The sequence below is a fragment of the Filicampus tigris genome, chromosome 5 (genome assembly GCF_054856515.1).
Source record: "Filicampus tigris isolate MCC_2025a chromosome 5, RoL_Ftig_1.0, whole genome shotgun sequence".
NCBI classification, from domain to species: Eukaryota; Metazoa; Chordata; class Actinopteri; order Syngnathiformes; family Syngnathidae; genus Filicampus; species Filicampus tigris.
The window spans coordinates 3,873,963-3,895,843 of NC_141221.1; the positions used below are offsets into that span (position 1 = coordinate 3,873,963).

The 21,881-nt window shown below is 41.2% G+C and overlaps 2 protein-coding genes across 2 annotated transcripts; both read left to right on the forward strand.

Moving 5' to 3' along the window:
* Nucleotides 1-2,601: 2,601 nt before the first annotated feature.
* Nucleotides 2,602-8,284, forward strand: fancg (FA complementation group G). The gene is made up of 14 exons (XM_086030926.1): nucleotides 2,602-2,784; nucleotides 3,373-3,457; nucleotides 3,545-3,670; nucleotides 3,783-3,955; nucleotides 4,072-4,210; nucleotides 4,689-4,819; nucleotides 4,910-5,056; nucleotides 5,134-5,294; nucleotides 5,473-5,536; nucleotides 6,528-6,832; nucleotides 6,901-6,941; nucleotides 7,017-7,190; nucleotides 7,739-7,850; nucleotides 8,015-8,284. Exons 1-14 carry the CDS (start codon nucleotides 2,701-2,703, stop codon nucleotides 8,106-8,108), a joined length of 1,836 nt encoding a protein of 611 aa, XP_085887052.1. The 5' UTR covers nucleotides 2,602-2,700; the 3' UTR covers nucleotides 8,109-8,284.
* A 1,019-nt stretch (nucleotides 8,285-9,303) lies between these two features.
* Nucleotides 9,304-21,140, forward strand: vcp (valosin containing protein). Its single transcript, XM_086030982.1, has 17 exons — nucleotides 9,304-9,471; nucleotides 10,701-10,812; nucleotides 10,895-11,067; nucleotides 11,142-11,284; nucleotides 11,366-11,496; nucleotides 11,568-11,699; nucleotides 13,825-13,927; nucleotides 14,179-14,312; nucleotides 14,480-14,615; nucleotides 15,681-15,793; nucleotides 16,423-16,587; nucleotides 16,667-16,789; nucleotides 16,883-17,095; nucleotides 17,185-17,493; nucleotides 19,081-19,236; nucleotides 19,304-19,458; nucleotides 20,578-21,140. Exons 1-17 carry the CDS (start codon nucleotides 9,455-9,457, stop codon nucleotides 20,681-20,683), a joined length of 2,421 nt encoding a protein of 806 aa, XP_085887108.1. The 5' UTR covers nucleotides 9,304-9,454; the 3' UTR covers nucleotides 20,684-21,140.
* Nucleotides 21,141-21,881: the final 741 nt, after the last annotated feature.

Genomic DNA, 21,881 nt, shown 5'->3' on the forward strand with positions numbered 1-21,881 from the left:
GTAAGAACACATAAATGTTACAAATATAAATGTGTTGTTCTGTACTCGAGATCATCATCAATGATCATTTTTAATGACAATCAATAGTGCACATTTGAAATACATTATTTTCCATTCTTTCATTCTTTAGTTAAATGTCAAAACACGCCTTAAGCTATTCCTATGACAAGAGCACTGCAAAATGAGTTGTTGAAGACATAACCTGGCTGTGCATTCTGCTGATGCTTAAAGCTCTGTTGCTGCAGTGTGAGTTTGCAGATCCACACCAGTCCCACAGGGAGTCTTGGCCCCACGCACACAAACACACATAAAAACTAATCCATTGTTTTGCTTCTGATGCTATGCTTCCTTGCATCCCTCACACAGTATTTATTGCAATCATTGGCAATTCTTGTGTTCAAAAATGAGTTGTTGGCTGCATACAGCAAATAATACGCTGCATGACCATCATTAGGATGTGCACTGAATTGTGATGATACAGGATGAGCAGTCACACAAGAAAATAAGATGACTCTGCTCATCTTCTGCGACAAGAGGTTCTGCCTACATGACTTCATTCTGCAAATCAGAAAACAACATTGTTTGATATTGTTGAAGGGTAAGTGGATCAGCACATATAGGTTAATTTCTCTGCATCAGCCATTCTTGCTCCCAATGCTGTCACAACAATGTCATGTGACCCATGTCCGCATCCCGTCCTTGAATCATCGGTACACTTTGAACTATTTTGTGTCATTTTCATGGGGGGAAAAAGAAGTTTCTGATTGCTTTGCAGTCTACAATGCAGTACATCTATTTATGCCAGGCGTAAGAATCTGCTTATATGGAAAAAAGATGCAAGAAGTTATGTTTTTAAATATCATCTGTGTGATAAAATAATGAATTGAGAACACACAACAAACGAATAATAAATACTAAAAAATATATATAACCCAAGATAAAGGAACCCAACATAGTGAGAATCAATGGATAAAATGATTTACTGTAAACACGCTAACAACAGTCACTGACAATGCATTATTATTTTGACGGTGTGCAGGTATCAGGAGCTTCACTGCTGTTATATTTTGAGCACTTTGATTCGAGACAATGATAGGAAAGAGGAGTAGGAAGGTTGTGAACTATCCAAACACTCGAGGGAGGTTGCAGACAACAGGGGACAGAGGCTGAAGGGATAATGCAGAGTGACGCATGGATGAAAGGCAACGAGGGCAGACAGAGGACTGAGACGGGAGGAAATAAGGGAGAAAATAAGAGTCACCTTCACAGGGACAGCTAGGGAAAAAATGGCTGCCATGGCAGTTTCAACAATGACTCAGCTGTAATTTGATTGCAGCATTGGTTGGAGTTGCTTTGAAACATGTCGGCTCTTACTTCAAAGAGTATGGAGGCAGGAAAAGGAAGACACATTCATGCAAGACTAGTTTTGAGTGCATGTAAGCAACAATTGACACAATTACATTTAATTTAACAATTTAAGTTCCCCGGTGTCTAAATCACAATATGAACTACAGAATACTTACTACTACACACTATATTCTTTATTTTCCTAATTCTCTCTTTCTTTCTTTTCGGGGGTTGGTTTTGTCTCATGTCAGTGAGCTAACCCTCATCCCACGCAGGGGTGGCGCTATATCAGGGCTACCAGGGGCTGTAGCCCTGTCAGAAATCGGTGTAACCCCAGTTAAGCTCCTCCATGATTTGATCATGTAAAATGTATTTTTATATTAGTTTCAGCCTATGTAGCGGTCAAGCCCCGCATTAGCCCCGGGAGAGAAAAAAATCCTGGAGCCGTCCCATATACTAGTGGTTGGGCCGATTGCAAGTTTCGATTTGGGCATTTTACTACAAATTGAGCGTCCGTTATTCGTTATCCGTCTGCAGCGTGGGTACCCTTCCGTCGTCCGTCATTCGCTTTTTTTCCCGGGGGTAAAAAAATACTCTCGGCCAGTCCGCCTGTAATTTTAAACAGGCATCCATCTGTGATTCCAACTTGCCAAACAGATTCTCCCGCCCAAATGCATCGCTACCATGTTGAGAATTTACAGTAAAAAGCAATCAAAGTAAGTTCTGCTTATCAGAAACACATACTGACAGGTAATGCTTGCACAAGCCACCAATGGCAAATTTACCATATCCACACTGAGTGCCCAACCATCACTCAATCAATTTTATCACAAAATTACACTTGCCAATTAGTGCAATGGTGTCAGTGTGCCTCATGCCAAATGTAACCCCACCTTGTGCGTTTTATCATAAAATAGCTAGTGCTTGAAAGTGGCTCTGGAACATCGGCCAGCCGAGCACCAAGTCATTGCCTAAGAAACCTTTTGTGTGTGCGCGCGTGTGCGTGTGTATGTGCGTGTGTGCGAGCGTGTGCGTGTGTGTGCGTGTGTGCGCGTGTGTGGTAGTGGGGTCATTGAAGTAAACGCCTACGTTTTCGGAAGTGCTGAAGTACATGAAGGATTTACTTGGCTATTTAATTTCTCACTTGATATATGGGCAGGCAGTTCAAAGACCCAAATATTTATATTAAAAAAAAAGAATACATTTTTCCATAACATAACAATGTCTCTGGCACCATCAACCTGGAGGCTTAACACTACCAGCCACAAGGGGGCAGAGGAGCCTCAGTCTTTTACGATACACTTCCGTTTGTACAACAGACGAGGGAAAGTTGAACTATTTTGTCTGAAAACGATGTCCACCAAAATACAGAAATCGCCGTCTAAATTTTCAGATAAATGGATCCAGGAAAACAACGAATTTGTCAATAAATGGAAGGTAACTCGTTTCCTGTTACGTCCTCTGTCCTCTCTCCTGCTACGACGTACACTGATGTTTGTCGTTTAATTCTACTGTTAATTGTTTTTCAGCATAGATTAAGCATGATTTTGTCAAAGGACGAAAGAGTTGCCAGTGACACTAACTCAATGATTAATATTACTTTAAATCAACTGACTCAACTAATGAATAAATGTACCAGGCAATGTGTATTCATTGCTTTCGATAATTTCGCGAAACTCATCATTTGCGATGCAAATTATGGAAATCATATGTCCAGAATTATCTAAATTATAGGATGGATTCATAATGGATGAGGATTTTTAAACATTCAAGACTTTTATTTTAAAGCGTAAAAAAACATGCAATGAAATTCTTACTTGCATGTTTCTCTTCACAAAATAATAATAGTAATAAAAGACATCAACATTAATTTTAATGAGTTTCTCAGATGTATTCTACCTAAGTACATTGGAAATGATTCTCATGACGCTAGAGCATATTGCATTTTAATTTTAACAACTTAACCAGTGTGATAGTACAGTGTTTCTTCTCATGCAAATGCTCTTCTATTTATCTTGCCTCCAGAACAGAGATGCTTCGAGCCGAGACCAGAACCACACCATATCGTTGTTGTCATCCGAGTTCCACAAACTTTTACAAAAAATACAAGGTTTATTTATCTTTGTGTTGTCCGTGAGTTTGGTGGTGTCAAGTCAGAGGAATGATCATTTTCTAATGCCACATTGTGCTCCTGCAGGTCTTCCTCCACTTGAAGATCACGCTCAATTGGAGTTGTGCGTGGTGTACAATGTTTGTTTGCTTTCCATCGCGTTGTCTAAAATGTCAGAGGCTCAGATTCTCCTGGCACAAACTATGGACAGAGGTCAGTCTCGTGAACTGACTGTAACCCGATGATGGAAATAAAATAATGCCAAAAGATGGAGATGATGATACCACGCATTCACTTTAAAGGCAACTCATTTTTGTTCTTATAGTTTTACAGATGACTGGTGCTGAGCCAATGGCCTCCTCACCATCAGAGGTTTGGCATACAGTTCTGACATCAGTGGAAAACAAAGCAGTCAGTTCTAGTGTACAGAACCTGCTGTGTGTGCAGTGGGCTGTCTGGTTGGCCAACTGTGCACTTGAAGCCATAGAAGGACTTCAGGTACAGTAAGAGGCAATTTCTTCTGTTGTGTGCTTTGGTTCAATCAAAAATAAATCCCTTCAATAATGTGATGAATGATAATGGGATTTTAAAACCATTTTCCCCCTGTCATGCAGGGGGAGGTTTCCTCTCTTTCTGCAAGAGTTAAAGACATGACAACTGAAGCAAGGCAAATGTCTTCAAACACTCCCCTTTTGGTGATGGAACCAAGAAACCTTCTTGAATTGTTGCAAATTTGCACTCTCATCACTCAAGGTTTGACATAGTTGAAATATAACTCGCACTACCAATCGCGACTTCAGATCCGCGATCTCAGTTGTCTGCCTACCAGAATTTATCTTTAGAATTTTATCTGGCATTACAATCTAATGTGAGCAAATGTACGAGCTGTATGAAAAAGCCCTACGGCCCTGGGCCACTACAAAAAAAAAAGTAACTACACAGAAGTCATACTTTTGTAAAGGCTTAAATAATACAGCATAAAGATGCTAAATATAAACAAATTGTTGAATTACCACCACTCAAAAACGCTCCCTCCAGAGCATGGGTGAAACTTGGCTTCTCTATGTAAAGGCTTTTCATTCATTTCTTGAATTGTATGTGATCTCAGTTAGATTAAATATAAAGCTTGTGTGTTCAAAGACTTTACTTTCAGGGAATCATAATGTCATCTTAAACTCCTTCACCTAGGTTTATTTAAACGATGTTCTGCTTCTTTCTATGATGCATGCAGGTGCCGAGAAAATAAATGAGGGTCGAAGCTCAGAGGCACTAACATGCCTGCAGGCTGCTTCCTCTCTACCTGCTCCCAGAACTCTCGTGGCATACACGCACCTGCTCTCTGGCTCCTGTCTAGCCCGCACGGTAGCCTACCTTTAAAGTGTACACTTGTGAATGTTGTCGCAAGCATGCAGACGTGCATTAAGTGTGTGCCTGTTTTCTTTTTTTTAATAGGGCCGCCCTCAGATGGCACTGCAGTGTTTCAGAAAAGCGGTGGAGATAGATTTTCGTTGTGTTTGTGCTTTACATCAGAGTTTACTCATCTTCAGGCGTCAAGGCAACACAGAGGCGGAGATACAAATGCTTCATTTGTTGCACTCGGTGGGTGACCCGCCATACAAATGTGCTTCTCGGGGGTTTAATGCGTGCGAAAGATGAAAATCTGTCTTTTCCTACAGACTCTGATGTTGTCCTCCACAACTGAGCCTGTTAAGACCAGCGATCAGCTCCTCTCCTCGTCCGTACTTTTACGGAGTCAAGCGCTGCGCAGGCTGCTCTCTGTCCCAACTGCTCTCTGTGTCCTTCACAATTTGGCCCAGAAATGTGTGCTCCATTCAAGGTTCATCTGAATCCCTGCTGCTTGAGCGCTGTTAAAGGAGCTGTGTGTCATAATGGCGCCTTGAATCTTTTTTTCTTTCGGACTCATTTTGATTAGACATTTGCCTTATTTTTGGCACTACCATTAATTGCGCTCATCCTTGTTAATATAATGAATAGATGTCTGTTTGACTGTGTAGGGTGCCCGAAGGCGTGGAGCATTATTTGGACCTGCTGGCTGCTATTCATGCTGAAGAACACGGAGTAAGGCGAAACACTTTGTCATTTGTCGAAAAAAGATCAGACGTGTTAGTACGTAATAGGGGTGGGAACGATAATCGTTTTTTTCGACGCATCGTTCGGCGTATTAAAAAGATTCTGAATCGATTCGTAGGTATTAATAATCGATATTTAAAGTTTAAGAAAACAAAAGTAAAAGCATGCGCAAGTGATTAAGTGCGTTTGTACGTCAGATGTCTGTGCCAGGCTAAGCTAATACTTGACAAGATGGCGGAACAAGCAAAATGTCATACGAGCGCAGCGAAGTCAGTGTGTGAAATATAAATCATTGCTCTTCCTTGAGTTTTTTTGTTTTTATAAAGGTACCAGTGTTTTGCATGGACTATAAAATGTAAGACAATGTAGTGATGCATCCGAATCGAATCACAGGCCTCTGAGTCGGAATCGAATCGAATCGTGGGCCTTGGAATCGGATCGAATCGTGAAGTACCCATAGATTCCCACCCCTAGTTACTAAAATAGTATATTTAAACGATGTTCTGCTTCTTTGCCTGACCTGTTTTCTGAATCCGAGCCATGATTGGTCGTTGTGAGCAGTTGTGATGTCATTTTCAGTCGACAGAAGACAAAATGGCCGCCCCAAGAGATGGCAAAAAAAACGAGTGGATTAACACTTATTCCACAAAGGCAATATTCATCAGAATGCCCTGTTTCAACTAGTGGGCTTGCGTAGAACATATTCTTGAAAAAAATATGTTTGCGTTGACTTCATCTTTAATGAACCTTGCTTTGTCTAGGGCACAGTTATGCTACAACAGGAAAGAGCCTTCCCAAAATTAGAATAATAGAATTTTCCAAAATATCTTGATGAGATGAGCAAGGCTCATTATTAACTTAGCCCGACCATGAGTCATTAGTTAATTAAGACGCGAGCTCCAAAACTTTGTCCCATCTGGTGTATATTAGAAAGCTTGTGCGTTTCATTGTTAAACCTCCAGCTCTGACTCTGTCTCAGGTATGGTCTGAGGACTCTCAGCTCCCCCGGCTACCTGAACTTTACCTGGAAGCTGGCAGCTCCTTGCTCATGGCCAAGCGAGCCGTCCATTGCATGACGTTATGTGACGAAGTCATCGCCACCACGGCTGAGCTGCTGCCGGAGCGCGTGGTGCTAAAAGACCCCGAGGAGGGAGTTGAGGCACCAGCTGCAGATGAGCAGGATCGGCTGGCGATGCTGTTTTGGACAGGTGCGGCGTATCTCCTCCAGGGTCACTGCTACTGTCATATGCAGGACTGGAAGCAAGCTGTGACTCACTACACAAGGTTTGTAAGGCAGGACTTGCTTCACCTCTGTATTTGACCAACTTGTGATTTCTCTTGTGCTTTTGTAGGTGTTTAAACCTGCTACTGAAGGTGCGCTTTCAAGAGAAAGGCAAGTACTGTTCTAGCTAGACCTTCAAACCAAAATTCCGTCTGTGGGGAGAAAAGCTTACACGTTAACCTATAGGGGGCCAACCTCAAGTCCCCACTGCAGACATGGTTGATGAGAAGAGAACAGATCTTCAAATCCTACAGAGGATGAAGGGGCTCTCGTTAGCCGGGAGAGGCATTAGCTTCGCGCAGACCGACCAGCTTGGAGACGCACTGAGAGATCTCCACCTAAGCCTGCAGGCTTTTGCAGGTCTGTAAAACTCGAATAGGTCGATAGCCACTTTTATTTGGATTTATTTATATGTATTTATATATCACTTCTTCTGAATCGTATATAGTATACAGTTTATAATACTGTGTACCGGAACGGTACTTGTCACCGGGACATTTGGTATGAAGTTCTTGTTTTCCTTAGTTTTCTTACTGTTATTTAGTTTTTGGGCTCCTGGCTTTGATTTGAAGTAAAATGACATGGTAGCGATGCATTTTAGGCATGCGCACATCAGAAAAAAAATCCTGCTCACTTTTGAATGACTGCATCATAGTGAAGTGTTTCTAGTGGTGGTTACCTTATCAGCTGTATAAATTAAATACTATATTAGCAACTTCTCTGTGGGAAGCAGTACAGTTCTACACTACAAATCACATCTATGATAAACATTGTCAAATGATTAACCCCGACAGTGTGACTTAAAACGGACCATTGTTTTCTTATTAATGATCAGATTTCTATTACTGACATGCCAACTACCACCAGAACCTTTCACTGTAAATCTAGTTGCGTCTCTCCCTGTCTAGAGTGTGTGGGTGCAGGACTGTGGTGTGGGGAGGTGCTGTGGAGGCTCAACAGGAGACGAGAGGCTGCTGATGTTTGGGAAAAGACATGGAGTATCGGCATACATTCAGTAGAGTAAGACCCCCAGTATCTTTAAACCTCTTTGTTCTTCAATACATCTGGACTGCGCTACTTGGTTTGAAAGTGTCCAAAATGGTGTGGCAAATTCAATAGTTGTGTACAATTTAAAAAAAAAAAAAGTGTAATTCACAAGTCTTTTATTCTTTTGTGTGTCGCAGGAACATTCCTGTGTACTTGCGGGAACCGCAGACCGGACCCATGGTGGATTCTGCAGAGCTTCGTCTCAGAATACGAGAACTTGATCCCACCTAGCCCACCTTGAGTGGTGAAGAAGGATGTCCTTGCAAGTTTTGTAAAATGTTGACAGAAAAAAATTCCAGGTGTTTTTTGTAAATGGACTTTTTGGCTCACAAGATACATGAATGAATATGGAACATTTTCTTTTAATTTGTATAGCTGAAAAGAAAAGCATTAAATATGTAACTTTTTGTGTGTTTATTTGTATCGCAGCATATTAATGTTTAAAGGAAAGCAGCACATTTGCATTGTTTAGATAAGCATGAGCACCAAATAAGGTAAGCACCTGTTTCATGTGCCCGTTGGAACTACAGTACAGTACTCAAGGGGAAAAAAGTAATTTGGAAATACTGTGCTCAAGGAAAACGAGTATAAAAGCAGCTTGCGCAACATTTTTCACACCGTAAAATTTATCACCACTTTACAGCCACTGCTCTTTACTGTAGCCTAAGTGTAACTGGGAAGTCGCAAATCAACAATGCATTCTGCACTTAACGTTCTTAAGTGCTGTCAGGAATAACAAGAACAATATAAATGGACACTTAGGTGACTTAATGGCATTAATGCAGCACTATTATTTTCCACATGGTGTTCCTGAGTGTTCTTTAATTGACTTGATTAAATCAAATTACGGTGTTGCTTTTGTAAAGTTAGCAAAGAAATGTAGCCTGGATTGCTTGGCCCACAAGGGCTCAAAGCGCACGTCTTAATTCGAGCTAAATTATTAATATACTTTATTTGGTTTTGTAACAATTCGCCAGGAAATCAGAGTCCTTCTGACGTACCAACACATCCACGTTGTCAACGAGATACACATCAATCAAAGAACACACGCTCTGTTGACGTTTCAGGCATGACAGAGCTCCGCAAATGACACGCTTATCGTAGTTGTGTTTCACCGTTTGGTCGGAAACTAAACACGCAGGTGTCACGTTTTATTTATTTATTTTTGGCAAAATTTTATCGCATAAGTGCGAAACAGAAGGGTGGAAGTGTATTTAAAGATTTATCAATTCTTTGACGCGGTATACGGTGATTGGTTTACCGACTGTCTTAACTGACCAATTATATTAAAGTAGGCGGACCATAGGTCCAAGTTATACGTTTGCGACTGGCCAACGGAATATGCTGCTCAACTGACGTCATATTTGTTACTTTTCCATTGGTCAATGAATTTGATGAACGGCACCAACCAATCAGATCCAATGGAGCATCAAGCGCTCTGTACACCAGTATAGAAAACCTCGGAAACCTCTGGACATTCGTGTGATATTTCGCGAAGTAGGAAAACGAAAGCCGGCGAAGCATCTCAAATTTAGCTAGATTTTCTGTATTTATTGTTGTAACCCAGGTGGACAACCATGGCATCGGGAGGGGAGTAAGTAAAGACATCAATATATGTTTTGAAACATTATTTATCGAAAAGTAATGCTAACGTGTCCTCAGCATACACAAGTTTATTAAAGTTAGCCCGACTGCTAACATTAGCTGCAAAGCTAACGGGGTCAGTTGTCCACTTGTCCATTGGCTGCGTTGGCGACAACATTTAAAAACCTACCGACAGTGAACTGTTATCCCGAATATGTATTACAAATTGTCAGTCAGATTGGTGCGATCCAGACCGCTGTCCTTTCTCTCGTTATGTTTTCAGCAAACAGTCCTGTGTGACAACGGCTTGACAAAGCACAGTCATTGCTGTCGGGTTGTTGCGTGTCTTAGCTTAGCAACACCATCAAGGCCAAAGCCATCCACCATTACATAGAGTGCGGCCTTTACACCGAGACAAACACCATCTACCGGCTTGTAGCTCATCTAGAGTTGGCCTGGTGAGGCATGGTGGATATTAACGTTACGCCAAATAATGTCCAGAGTCATCGCTAGCATGCTAGCAAGTAGCGTCACGTCCACTCTCAACAGTGCCGCAAAGCTAACTGGTTAGCCCGATTAGCTTTTATGCTCAGTGACCAAGTTAACACTAAAGGTGTATTATTGTTTCTCCCGGTGAATGTACGACACACGCTGAAATCAACCGTGGGAAACGCCACAATTGGCTGTTGAGAGACGTGCATATATTTTTGTTTAGATCGAAAAAGCTATCCAAAGTTTTTCTTCCCGATTCTTTTGCTGTGTCATCTGGGCTCGCTTGCTCGCCCGTCACTTAGCGTCAAGGCTAACATCGGCGTGCTAACGACATGGAAACGCATTCTAAAACCAATGCTAGAAGATCCTATAAACAGAATCTTTCGGGAATATGGCTGTTATTTTAAGTTGTTCTTCTTGACCGCACATGAATTATGGCAGCCATTAAAATTTACGCTAACGGGGGTAAACAGTTTGTTGTCACGTAGAGTAGATTTGTATCATATTTAAAAACGTGAGTTTCTGAAGAGTTGAAGGCATTGAGCACAGACCACTGTAAATTTGCTTGCAAACAACATTCGCTCAGATGAAAATCAAAATACTTGTGTGCACATCACATTGTGTAATCTATGTATTTGGATGTGAGTATTCAATGACTCTAGTGACCTAGCAGATTACACTGTTTAAATAAACAAGCTACAACCCAATTACTATTTAATGTTAATACATTCCATGTTTTACTTCTAGATCAAAGAACGATGACCTAGCCACTGCAATTCTGAAACAGAAGAACAGGCCCAACAGACTGATTGTGGATGAGTCTATTAATGAAGACAACAGTGTCGTGTCTCTCTCACAGGTACACAGATCGTATAGATGAGTGCCGTTTGAATATTATTTGCATATCAGTGGTGCCAAATTGATCCAATATTGCTTTTCAGACCAAGATGGATGAGCTGCAGCTCTTCCGCGGTGACACAGTGCTGATGAAGGGCAAAAAGAGACGCGAAACTGTGTGTATTGTATTATCTGATGATACATGCTCTGACGAGAAGGTTCGAATGAACAGGGTGGTCCGCAACAATCTGAGGGTCCGACTGGGTGATGTCATCAGGTGGGGGAATGGTGCAAAACTGTCTTGACTTCTTCTTAAACTTGGATAAAAAGAGTACGATGTTTTCCCCTCAGCATTCAGCCATGTCCTGATGTAAAGTACGGGAAGAGGATCCATGTCCTACCAATAGATGACACAGTAGAGGGAATCACTGGCAACCTGTTTGAGGTTTATCTCAAGCCATACTTTCTTGAGGCTTACAGGCCCATTCGCAAAGGTTAGTGCTAGCCAAGTCTGACTGCTATTTTTTTTTCTGTGAGTTGTAACATGAATGAACATGACCTTATTTATTTTGAAGGTGATATTTTCCTGGTCCGAGGAGGCATGCGTGCCGTGGAATTCAAAGTGGTGGAAACCGATCCTTCTCCCTACTGCATCGTTGCTCCCGACACCGTCATTCACTGCGAGGGCGAGCCAATCAGGAGAGAGGTGAGGACAAACAGTCATGCTGCCCACAAGCTGACAGTTAACAGTATTGACAATTTTGATTAAACACACAGGATGAAGAGGAGTCTTTGAATGAGGTTGGCTATGATGACATTGGTGGAGTGAGGAAGCAGCTGGCTCAGATCAAAGAAATGGTGGAACTTCCACTTCGGCACCCTGCACTTTTTAAGGCCATAGGTGTCAAGGTATGCGTTGACTTGGATGTCCTTGTTTTTCTGCTATTCCATCTTAATCTTTTGGAATCTTAGTTTAGGCTTGATAGTAGGTGCTGGAATCTCATCAGCACAACTCAGTATTGCAATATTCTGTCCACAATAATGATTATACAATGTTATTTATATAGTGGGAGAAAAAAAATCCACGCTAGATCTGGTATCTTGGTAACTCAATGGCAAACGTGTAGAAACTCTTTGACATTAGCCATTCCTTACTAATAGTTATTAGCTTATTAAGTGTTTTATTTGGGAGAGACATCCACATTGCACATTTGCTATCGTAAAGCGTAGAGGAGGAGCGAAACCATCATGGATAAGCAACAACAATATGCCAACGTCATACGAAGGCCAACTTCAAAATAAAAGCTTACCAAATACATGGATGTCAATGCAAAAGGCTTAGTAGCATTTTATTTTGAACTTGGCCCCCGCAGCGCATGGCGGCTGGTTTCACCCGTCTTCTCGGCTTACTTTTATCCCACTTTTTTATTGCCATCACATAGCTACCATCAACAAAACACCATCCTGAAATTATATTCAATTGCTAATTAAGGATGCTAAGGAACGGATAGTTATTTACGCTGTCTTTGTATGACACGGCACAATTCTCCGGCGTTAGCGGCAGGAGTGAACATTGACATCTCTTGCATGAGACACGGGGTACATTCAAAAGCAGTCTGACATAAAAAGTCGATCAATGCATTAAACATTAATGACTGCAAATATCTAAACAATGTGGGAATTCTATCAGGCTAAAAAAGATGACAGGTAGCAAGAAGACTGATAGGGGAAAATCACTGTATTATTTTTACTTAATTCAAATCAATGTTCCATCACGTCGCATATGCTCAAATCAAATAATCAGGCTTCCATCCTCCATTCTAGTGTTTGATATGTTAAACTTGAACTATTCAATGGCATATAGCCCAAAGGCTTAAATAATAAATCTTTTGGTGGCCCAAGACTTTTGACTTGGATCTATCTCTATCTGTACAGTGTAAAAAAAAAAATAATAAAAAAAATAAGTTAGCTTTTTATTCATTTTTTCTCAAGTTTTTGAAAATATTCAAAATATATTTTTTTATATTTTTTTCAAAAGTATTCTAATTAGTATCCTTATAGCTATTAAGTAATACACAAAACAAATTTCAAGTTGCTTAGTTGTCAGCTATTATTTCACTTTTTTTTTTTTTTTTTAACTGACATTTGAAGCATTTCAGTAGCAGTATCGAGATATTTTATGCAGGTAATGGACGTCAACGTTTTGGTATGGTGACAACACTAGTTACTACCGATCCATTTTGAACAAACCAAGCTTACTCATATGTGCTGTTTTAGCAGGCAAATGCACTAATGTGGTTCTGACGTCACTTCGTCCCACAGCCCAAAATCTCATCTCATCATAAAGGGGCTATGAGATCTATGAAATCTGGCGCAGGTACTGCCAGAAGCAGTGATAGATGTGATAGAGAGACCCAGTACTCACATTTCAGTCACAACAGATCATGTAAAATTAAAAGCTCAGGTATGCTTTGCTGTCTTTCCTTCTTTTCTTATTAAAATAAAATCATCTTATTTCATTTCCTTAAATTAATTCCTAAGCAATACATTTTTAACACAAATTAAACAAAAATAAATGCTATGTTGTATAGGCAAGATAAATTAAAGCAAAGTATGAATCAAAATAAAGAATAGAGCTTCCTTTTGTTGTGTATCATTCCCACAAAATTTACCACATTAACTGGAGTGCCTTTAAATTAGTCCCCTTAAACAAGCATTTATCTTTAACTATCCAAATCAGTGTTGAGAGGCCAGACTTTTATTTTATAATAATTATAAGATAATTGACCTGTTTTTCCCGCCGCTGTTTGTTGCAGATAGTCCTTATTACAGTAGAATATTTTATCTTTACATCATATTCAACAACGTTATGCCATTTGAGATGACTGTACATCAGCAAATATGGTCATGCAGTACTTGCTCACTAGTGTAGAGCCTGGATTTAGATACCGCACCATGACAGTGCAATCTTAATATTATCCTATTTGATACTTGTCTTAAAACATACATTCTATTCATATATTGCTTTTTCCAGCCCCCACGTGGAATCCTTCTATATGGACCCCCTGGAACTGGAAAGACCTTGATTGCCAGAGCCGTGGCCAACGAAACTGGAGCCTTCTTCTTCCTGATCAATGGTATGGGGACAACTCATCTTAATCCCGCTGTATGCATGCTATTTACCATTAGGAGGACTTCATTATGTCATCCACCTTGGTGCATCATTGTATGTAAATGTATTGTCATTAGAACTGGCTAGACGAGTTCCTTTTTCACAACAGTTGTCATGTGAGCCTTGCTCTTTACAGATTATGTACGCCCAAGACTACTTTAGGATATTCCTGCCGCCTTGAAGTCATTGTTGTCTTTTTATAAAAATGTTGTAAAGGCCCTGAGATAATGAGCAAGCTGGCTGGAGAGAGCGAGAGTAACCTAAGGAAAGCCTTTGAGGAAGCAGAGAAAAATGCCCCTGCCATCATCTTCATCGATGAGCTTGATGCTATTGCTCCTAAGAGAGAGAAGGTGAGCCATTGAGGGAAAGGATTATAGTATCTCAATATCCATCTGTAGTTCGCTTTGTTTCTCTCACTTTCTCACTGTTTAAAAAAAAAAAAAAAAAAACCTGTGTTGTGTATATGTCTTTAATTCCATATAAATGCTGTCATGTGTTGTGACAATATTTTTTTTAGACCCATGGAGAGGTGGAGAGGCGCATTGTGTCCCAGCTGCTGACTCTGATGGATGGCCTCAAACAGAGAGCTCACGTCATCGTCATGGCCGCCACAAACAGACCGAACAGCATCGACCCAGCTCTGAGGAGATTTGGTAGCTAACACAGCAAGCAGCGTTTTCTCCATGGCTGTAGTTCACTCTCAAAAATGAGCAAGTTTTATTTATATGCGTTGATTGATTAATGCACTCCCACACACTGAAGAAGAAAGTTTGGAGTTCATGCCAAGTTCACTCGTTCTTTGAAAAAAAGTGTTTGCACTGGCAAATTTTGTTTTGCATATTATTACCATGGCGCAGTAATTTTTAGTGCGTATGCATCATATTTCTGAGATTCTGGGTTTGATAATCTGCTCTAGCCTTCCCATGTGAAGTTTGTATATTCGCAACGTTTTCCTTCTTAGTTTAAAATAACTTACTTTAACTTACATGATCCCTTTGCAGTGCAGGATGAGGTTCAGAATCCAGGGTGGTTTTCACTTTTGGTAAAGTTTTATATCCATCCGTGTTCTCTCGTACCAGCTAGCTAACGCCAAGATAATCTGGGTGGGTTCGTCTCTCCGGCCCAATGTTTAACTTTGCGAACTCCCTTCATATGAGGACAGCGTAAGTGGCCGACAGCAAAGTAATGACAAAGGTGTTGATAAACTGTCTAGGTGAGCTTGATTGCGTAACAATTAAAAATAATGCTCATTAGCCAGCTTACCATTCCCATACACACGCAAACATTTCCGGGTGTCGCTCTCAAAGGGCGTGCTTCAGACGATGCTGCGCGCCCGCACATATGGACGACTTCACGCGCATTGTCATTCTAACGTTCATGTGGCACCAATATGCTCCGATTCATTCTTGCGCAAGTCCCAAAAAATTCGGCTTTTGTTTTTAACAGGCAATTCGCGATTACAAATATGATTCTTTCAGAAGTCCACCTCAAATTTATATATGCATACTGTAGCCAGTTACAAAGTAAATAAGGTCATTTGCAAGTTTAGACTGTTACTCACACACAGACCTGGAAGGGAACCAACCAGATCTTTGGCACGCTCAAACTCATTTAAAGGTTGATGGCGTAGCACATTAGTGGTTCGGTGGCTTTCATGTTCCTGCTGTTAGTCATTTAGACATTCAGTAGAACTAATACGAACGTTTAAATGCCCTCAGGTCGTTTTGATCGGGAAGTGGACATCGGCATCCCGGATGCCACTGGCAGACTAGAGATTCTCCAGATTCACACCAAAAACATGAAGCTGGCTGATGATGTGGACTTGGAGCAGGTTTGTACCCATTCTAGTAATGGACCCATATTGAATAGTTATTGTTAGATTGTTGTACGACCATAGGGAATGGAATCGACTTTAGCTTGACTTCTTATTTGGATGATGAGAGGGTTAGTAGATTTGCACAATATTGAAGAAACATGCGATATGGTCATGGCTTAGCGTCAAAAAAACATATCTGAGCCCCGAGCAACTTTGATGTCATCGTCAGTCGACAGAAGTGACAAAATGGCCGCCCCCTGAGATGGCTAAAAGCGGGTGCATTTTGCTGCTTAACAAATATTCCACAAACACTCTTTAAGTTTTCATCTGACTGGTCAAAATCAGATAAAAGCATACAATGCTTAAATAAAGGAAAATTATTGCATGTCTCTGCGATATGCATATTGCATGAGCCAATAACATATCGATATTTTTTCAATATTGTGCAGCAGTAGAGGTTGGTTAGTCTTTGATTCCATACGTTGAGCAGTATAACTATAAAGCTCACTTTGCATGTCTCCTGTCAGGTATTAGTTTTTACTTGTTGACATTTGCCGCAGTCCCTTTTGCCCGTCTATATTTGTACTTCATCAATCGTGGACTTGGCAGTTTAGCATGATCGAGCCGTGCGTGTGCTGTGGCAGGTAGCCAATGAGACCCATGGTCACGTGGGTGCAGATCTGGCCGCCCTCTGCTCTGAGGCGGCACTACAGGCCATCAGAAAGAAGATGGACCTGATCGATCTGGAGGACGAGACCATTGATGCCGAAGTCATGAATTCTCTCGCCGTCACCATGGATGACTTCAAGGTAAAAAAAAATTCTTAAATGGACGCAAATATTCCGATTTCTTTTAATGACATTCACTAACTTCAATAAAATTGTTCAGTGGGCTCTGAGCCAGAGCAACCCATCAGCTCTCAGAGAGACAGTTGTTGAGGTTCCTAACATTACTTGGGAGGATATTGGTGGACTCGAAGATGTCAAGAGAGAGCTGCAAGAGTTGGTACAGGTATGGAAACCGGAACAACCGAAACATCCATCAGAGTGCAATCTGCAAGCTTTCTCATACGTTGAACGTCTTCCTCAATCGTCTTAAATTCAGTACCCAGTGGAGCACCCAGACAAGTTCCTCAAGTTTGGCATGACCCCATCCAAGGGTGTGCTCTTCTATGGGCCTCCTGGTTGCGGCAAAACTCTGCTGGCCAAAGCCATTGCCAATGAGTGCCAGGCCAATTTCATCTCTATCAAAGGACCAGAGTTGCTCACCATGTGGTTTGGAGAGTCTGAGGCAAACGTCAGAGAGATTTTTGACAAGGTCGGTAACCCTGTTGTCCTTACCGAGATGATTTCGCGTCCTCACAAATGTTCGTGGTCCTTTACGAAAACCGACCTGTTTACATCCAGGCGCGTCAAGCGGCCCCTTGCGTTCTCTTCTTTGACGAGCTGGACTCCATAGCGAAGGCTCGCGGCGGCAACGTGGGAGACGGCGGCGGAGCGGCCGACCGCGTCATCAACCAGATCCTGACCGAGATGGACGGCATGTCCAGCAAGAAGAACGTCTTCATCATCGGCGCCACGAACAGACCCGACATCATCGACCCCGCCATCCTGAGACCTGGACGTCTGGACCAGCTCATCTACATCCCCCTCCCTGACGAGAAGAGCCGAATGAGCATCCTCAAGGCCAACCTGCGCAAGAGTCCCATCAGCAAGGTGAACTTTATCATTACAGTCAAACTACGTCAATAGGTGGAAATTGGTGATGTGGAGACCCTACATAAAAATAGATCTTTACAATAGTTTTATCACTGCCACACGTTGAAAACACAGTTAAGCTTATTAGAAACTAGGGGCGCTCCGATCAGGGTTTCATGCTGCCGATATCAATACCGATCATCAACAAGTGAGATTGGTCAATACCGATTCCGATTGCATGGACAGTTATCAATTTTAAAGCTTTATTTTAACAACTGATACATTTGTCAATTACGTTTGGAATTAATTGATGCATAATATTCGTTATTCGAACAAAAAAAGGGAACATCCTGTCCAATTTTCCTTCCTTGTATTATACAAAAACAGGACATTATTTCAAATTGAGACTGTCGAAAATGCACAAACACGTTATGATTCAGTTACTGCTTTGTTCTGTAACGTGCAATGTTGTGGAAAGGAGGAGGGGATGCTACGCTGCACACAGCTTGGTCTAAAATTACACAGGTGTATGTCATGTTTTTAAACAGTCTTATTCTTACTTGTTCATACTGAAGAGTAACATGATACCTATTTATAACACTTAATGTTGTGTGTGTGTGTGTGTGTGTGTGTGTGTGCGGGATAATGTATGCCCCGCCCCTCCCTGCACTGTTAACTGCATGTTCAAAAATATGTACAGTAAAATCAATTGCACAAAATACGACCACAAACTTTTATGTATCCTGGCACCGATGTGATCTTTTTAGGCAAGTGCAATGTAAATTGTCAAGCAACAGTTTGACCAGTGTTAATTATGCCAAAATAATGCCAATGGAATTTATTGCTTGGCTCCATATAAAGAGCTCTTAAAATGCTGCTGTAAGTCCAGAGAAAATGTGTGGCTAGACTGTAAGGCAATTAGACTTCCTGTCCCTTACTCAATATGTTCAGTGTGAAAAAATAACAACAGTACATACCATTACACATCTATTGAAAAGTTTGCCACATTTGTCAAAATGTCTTTTCAAAACAAGTTTGACCTGGGATGTGTGTTAAAGAGGAAGTCAAGTCCAAAAAGTTCTTTATAATATGTTCCACGTGCCCCCTCGTGGGCTATGAATGAAGCAACAAAATCCATCTGTTTTTAATCCATCTCCGGGGGCAGCCATTTTGTCACTTTCTGTTAACCGAAAAAGACTAATCACAGTGCCAAAAGGCTGATGTAACGACAAATCACAGCTCACCTGTTTTCTGGGTTTGGTCATGTGACATTTGCAAGACGGTCCTGAGATGGATTCAAAACGGGTGGATTTTGCTGCTGAATTGATATTCCAGTATACACAGCTGCTTCTGTTTACAATAGACTTCTGTCGAATATCATCATAAATACACTAACACAGTACAAAAGAGTCATAATTACAGCGAATACGTTTTATGACAAACACTTCTGGGCCATAAATATCGATCACATAGAATGGAAAAAAAAACATACCTACGATGCTAATTGAGTGCCTTCGCACCTGCGATATAGAGAGGGAACGCTACTGTCCTCCTAACACTGCGTCTTGGGTAATGGCTTGATCAGAGCTTCGTTTTTCCTCCCAGGATGTGAACCTGGACTACCTGGCAAAGATGACCAATGGCTTTTCTGGAGCTGACCTCACAGAGATCTGCCAGCGGGCGTGTAAACTGGCCATCAGGGAGAGCATCGAAAACGAGATCCGCAGAGAGCGGGAGAGGCAGACAAATCCTTTAGCCATGGTCAGTCAACCTTCTCTCAGCCACACCTCACGTGCACGTATTTTTCCAACACGTGTTCATTTCGTAGGAGGTAGAAGAGGATGACCCTGTGCCCGAGATCAGGAAGGACCATTTTGAGGAGGCCATGCGATTCGCCCGCCGCTCCGTCAGCGACAATGACATCCGCAAATACGAGATGTTTGCACAGACGCTGCAGCAGAGTCGCGGCTTCGGCAGCTTTAGGTACACTTTTGGACTTGATTCATTAACAAATTTTCAGATTCCTTTTCATTTCATTTATTTTTTTTTTTTATGGGCACCATTTTAGAAGAGTAATGTAGCACTTTTAGAGATTGTCTGATTCACAGATTTTGCTCTCCCAAAATACAGCAACATTTAATCCTCTTGCAAAATGGTCACTCATGCTTGTCTAAACCTGACCGAGGCAAAGTACAGACTGCGGGCCACATCCGGGTGGTCCTCATCCATGAGCAACATTGTCATCGTCCGGATAATGATTGACAAGTCCCAACTAGGAATGGCTCATATGCGTTATCACTTGGTGCTCATAATGTCAGCTCACTTAAAAAAAAAAAAAATGTTGATACACACCATAGGTATGTTTCCAAAGGAAAAGCACAAAGAAGTGAAAATGTGCAGGTTCCTTATAATGGCAGTTCGTACAATATATCATCACCCCTTTAAGAAAATGGTATATTTTGACTTTTTTTTTCCCCCTTAAACATCTTATGATGCGGACCACCGCTGCTACATTCCAAGTTAAAAAAAAAAATCAATTCTACCCCTGATATAAATCTATTATCAAATATAGTGTAATCCGTATTTTGTTCAATTTTTCCTGTTTTCTGAAGAGTTTAAAAAATGCCACATTCTGTTATTTTAGCAAGTTGCCGTTACTGTCACCGTTCCTAAGACAATGGCCCAAGTCGTCATTTGATTTCAGAAAACACAAACATTAACCAAACATTGAATATGTTATTAATAATTTCACCACAGAGGTCAAATTAAATTTTTAGCAGATGCAGCAACATTATGGGGAGAAGATTTGGGTCGAAAAAAAAAGTTTGAAAATGACTGTAGTCTTTATTTCTTGCAAGGTGACTATGTATAGAATTTTATTCATTGGTAATTTTAATGACTGCTTATAATTTTGGTTTATTTACTAAATAGAACATCATACATATCCACACAAGTACCTTATATGCTTATTAAAACAATGCAATTTACAGCTTTCTGTCAAGACATGAAAATCATATCGAACAAAATTGAAGTTATAGCATGTTTGCGTGTTCCGTTTCTCACCTGGACCCTGGGCCTAAACGCTCGCATCTTGTTTTTCAGGTTCCCCAACAGTACCACGGGTGGCAGTGGTCCAAGCCACGGCACAGGAGGAAGTGGCACGGGTCCTGTTTTCAATGAAGATAATGACGATGACCTTTATGGATAAATGTACACACTGCCCCATAGTGGTCAGCACAGGGATGACACCTGTACAAATTCTCACCAGATTCCACCTTTTTAGGACTTTGTGCTTCTTTCTTGTGTTCCTACATTTTTTTTTTTTTTTTGTATGAGTTCCCTCGGAGACAGCATGTTGCCACTTCGCTTGCCCTGGCTTTGTTGTGGGTGGGGAGAAGGGGATGTTTGCAAATGGAAGGTGAGTAAAGGAGCTTTTCCAGTGGGGGGGGGGGATGGGGTGGGTTGGGGGGTATTTGAGTGGCCTCGTTTTCAGTATACTATGATACACTTAGTGGCGGGATTCTATGCTAGACCTTGAGAAATGGAGAAAAAAAAAAAATCGCTGAATTTACTTTGTTGTTTTTTAAAATAAAACAGTAGCATATAATGTTATTAAATTTGTCAAGGTTATGTTGTTGAAAATAAAATCTCACAAGTGTTACAAATGTCTTGGCTTCAAATGATTTTCATTACACATTTCATGTCCCCCCCCCCCCTGTTGGTGTGATCCAAACCAGAGATGTGACACTGTGTGTTGCGGACAATCCTGCTGCTGCTGACCGCACAGTGTTACACTGCCACAGGTTTTGGTCAGTGACATTTGGAAAGTCTATTCCTGCACCCCCGATTGCTATTTGGCCAGCAATCAATCTGTGCCAGCCCCAACATTTTCAGATAAGCTGGGACTGGGAGTCTGCCAATTGTCAAAACTGTATTGGGAAGCTTTAAGTGGGCAGTTGTTGACCCCAATTCTTAATATTGTGTCACTGCCAAGTTGAGCATTCCCACCACCTATTCTGCAGTTTTCTGTGATGTATGATAGCATTCAACTTTTGTGTAGTGTCAAACTCCAGAAAAGAGCAACCTAATTTAGAGAAGGTCCAAACTTGCAAATGTCCGTAATGCACTTTCCTACAATTGAAGGATATTGCTCTGATTTACTGTCATGTACAGTCTACTTTTCATTTCGTTGCCTTAGGAAGTCAACCCAAACATTTTCATCAAGAATATAGGCATTCTGATAAATATTGCGTTTGTGAAATAAGAGTTAATCCACTCGTTTTTAGGCCATCTCTGGGGGAGGCTATTTTGTCTTCTGTCGACTAAAAATGACATCACAGTTTCTCATGCGCAACTGTGATGTCATTTTCAGTTGACAGAATTGACAAAATGGCCGCCCCCTGAGA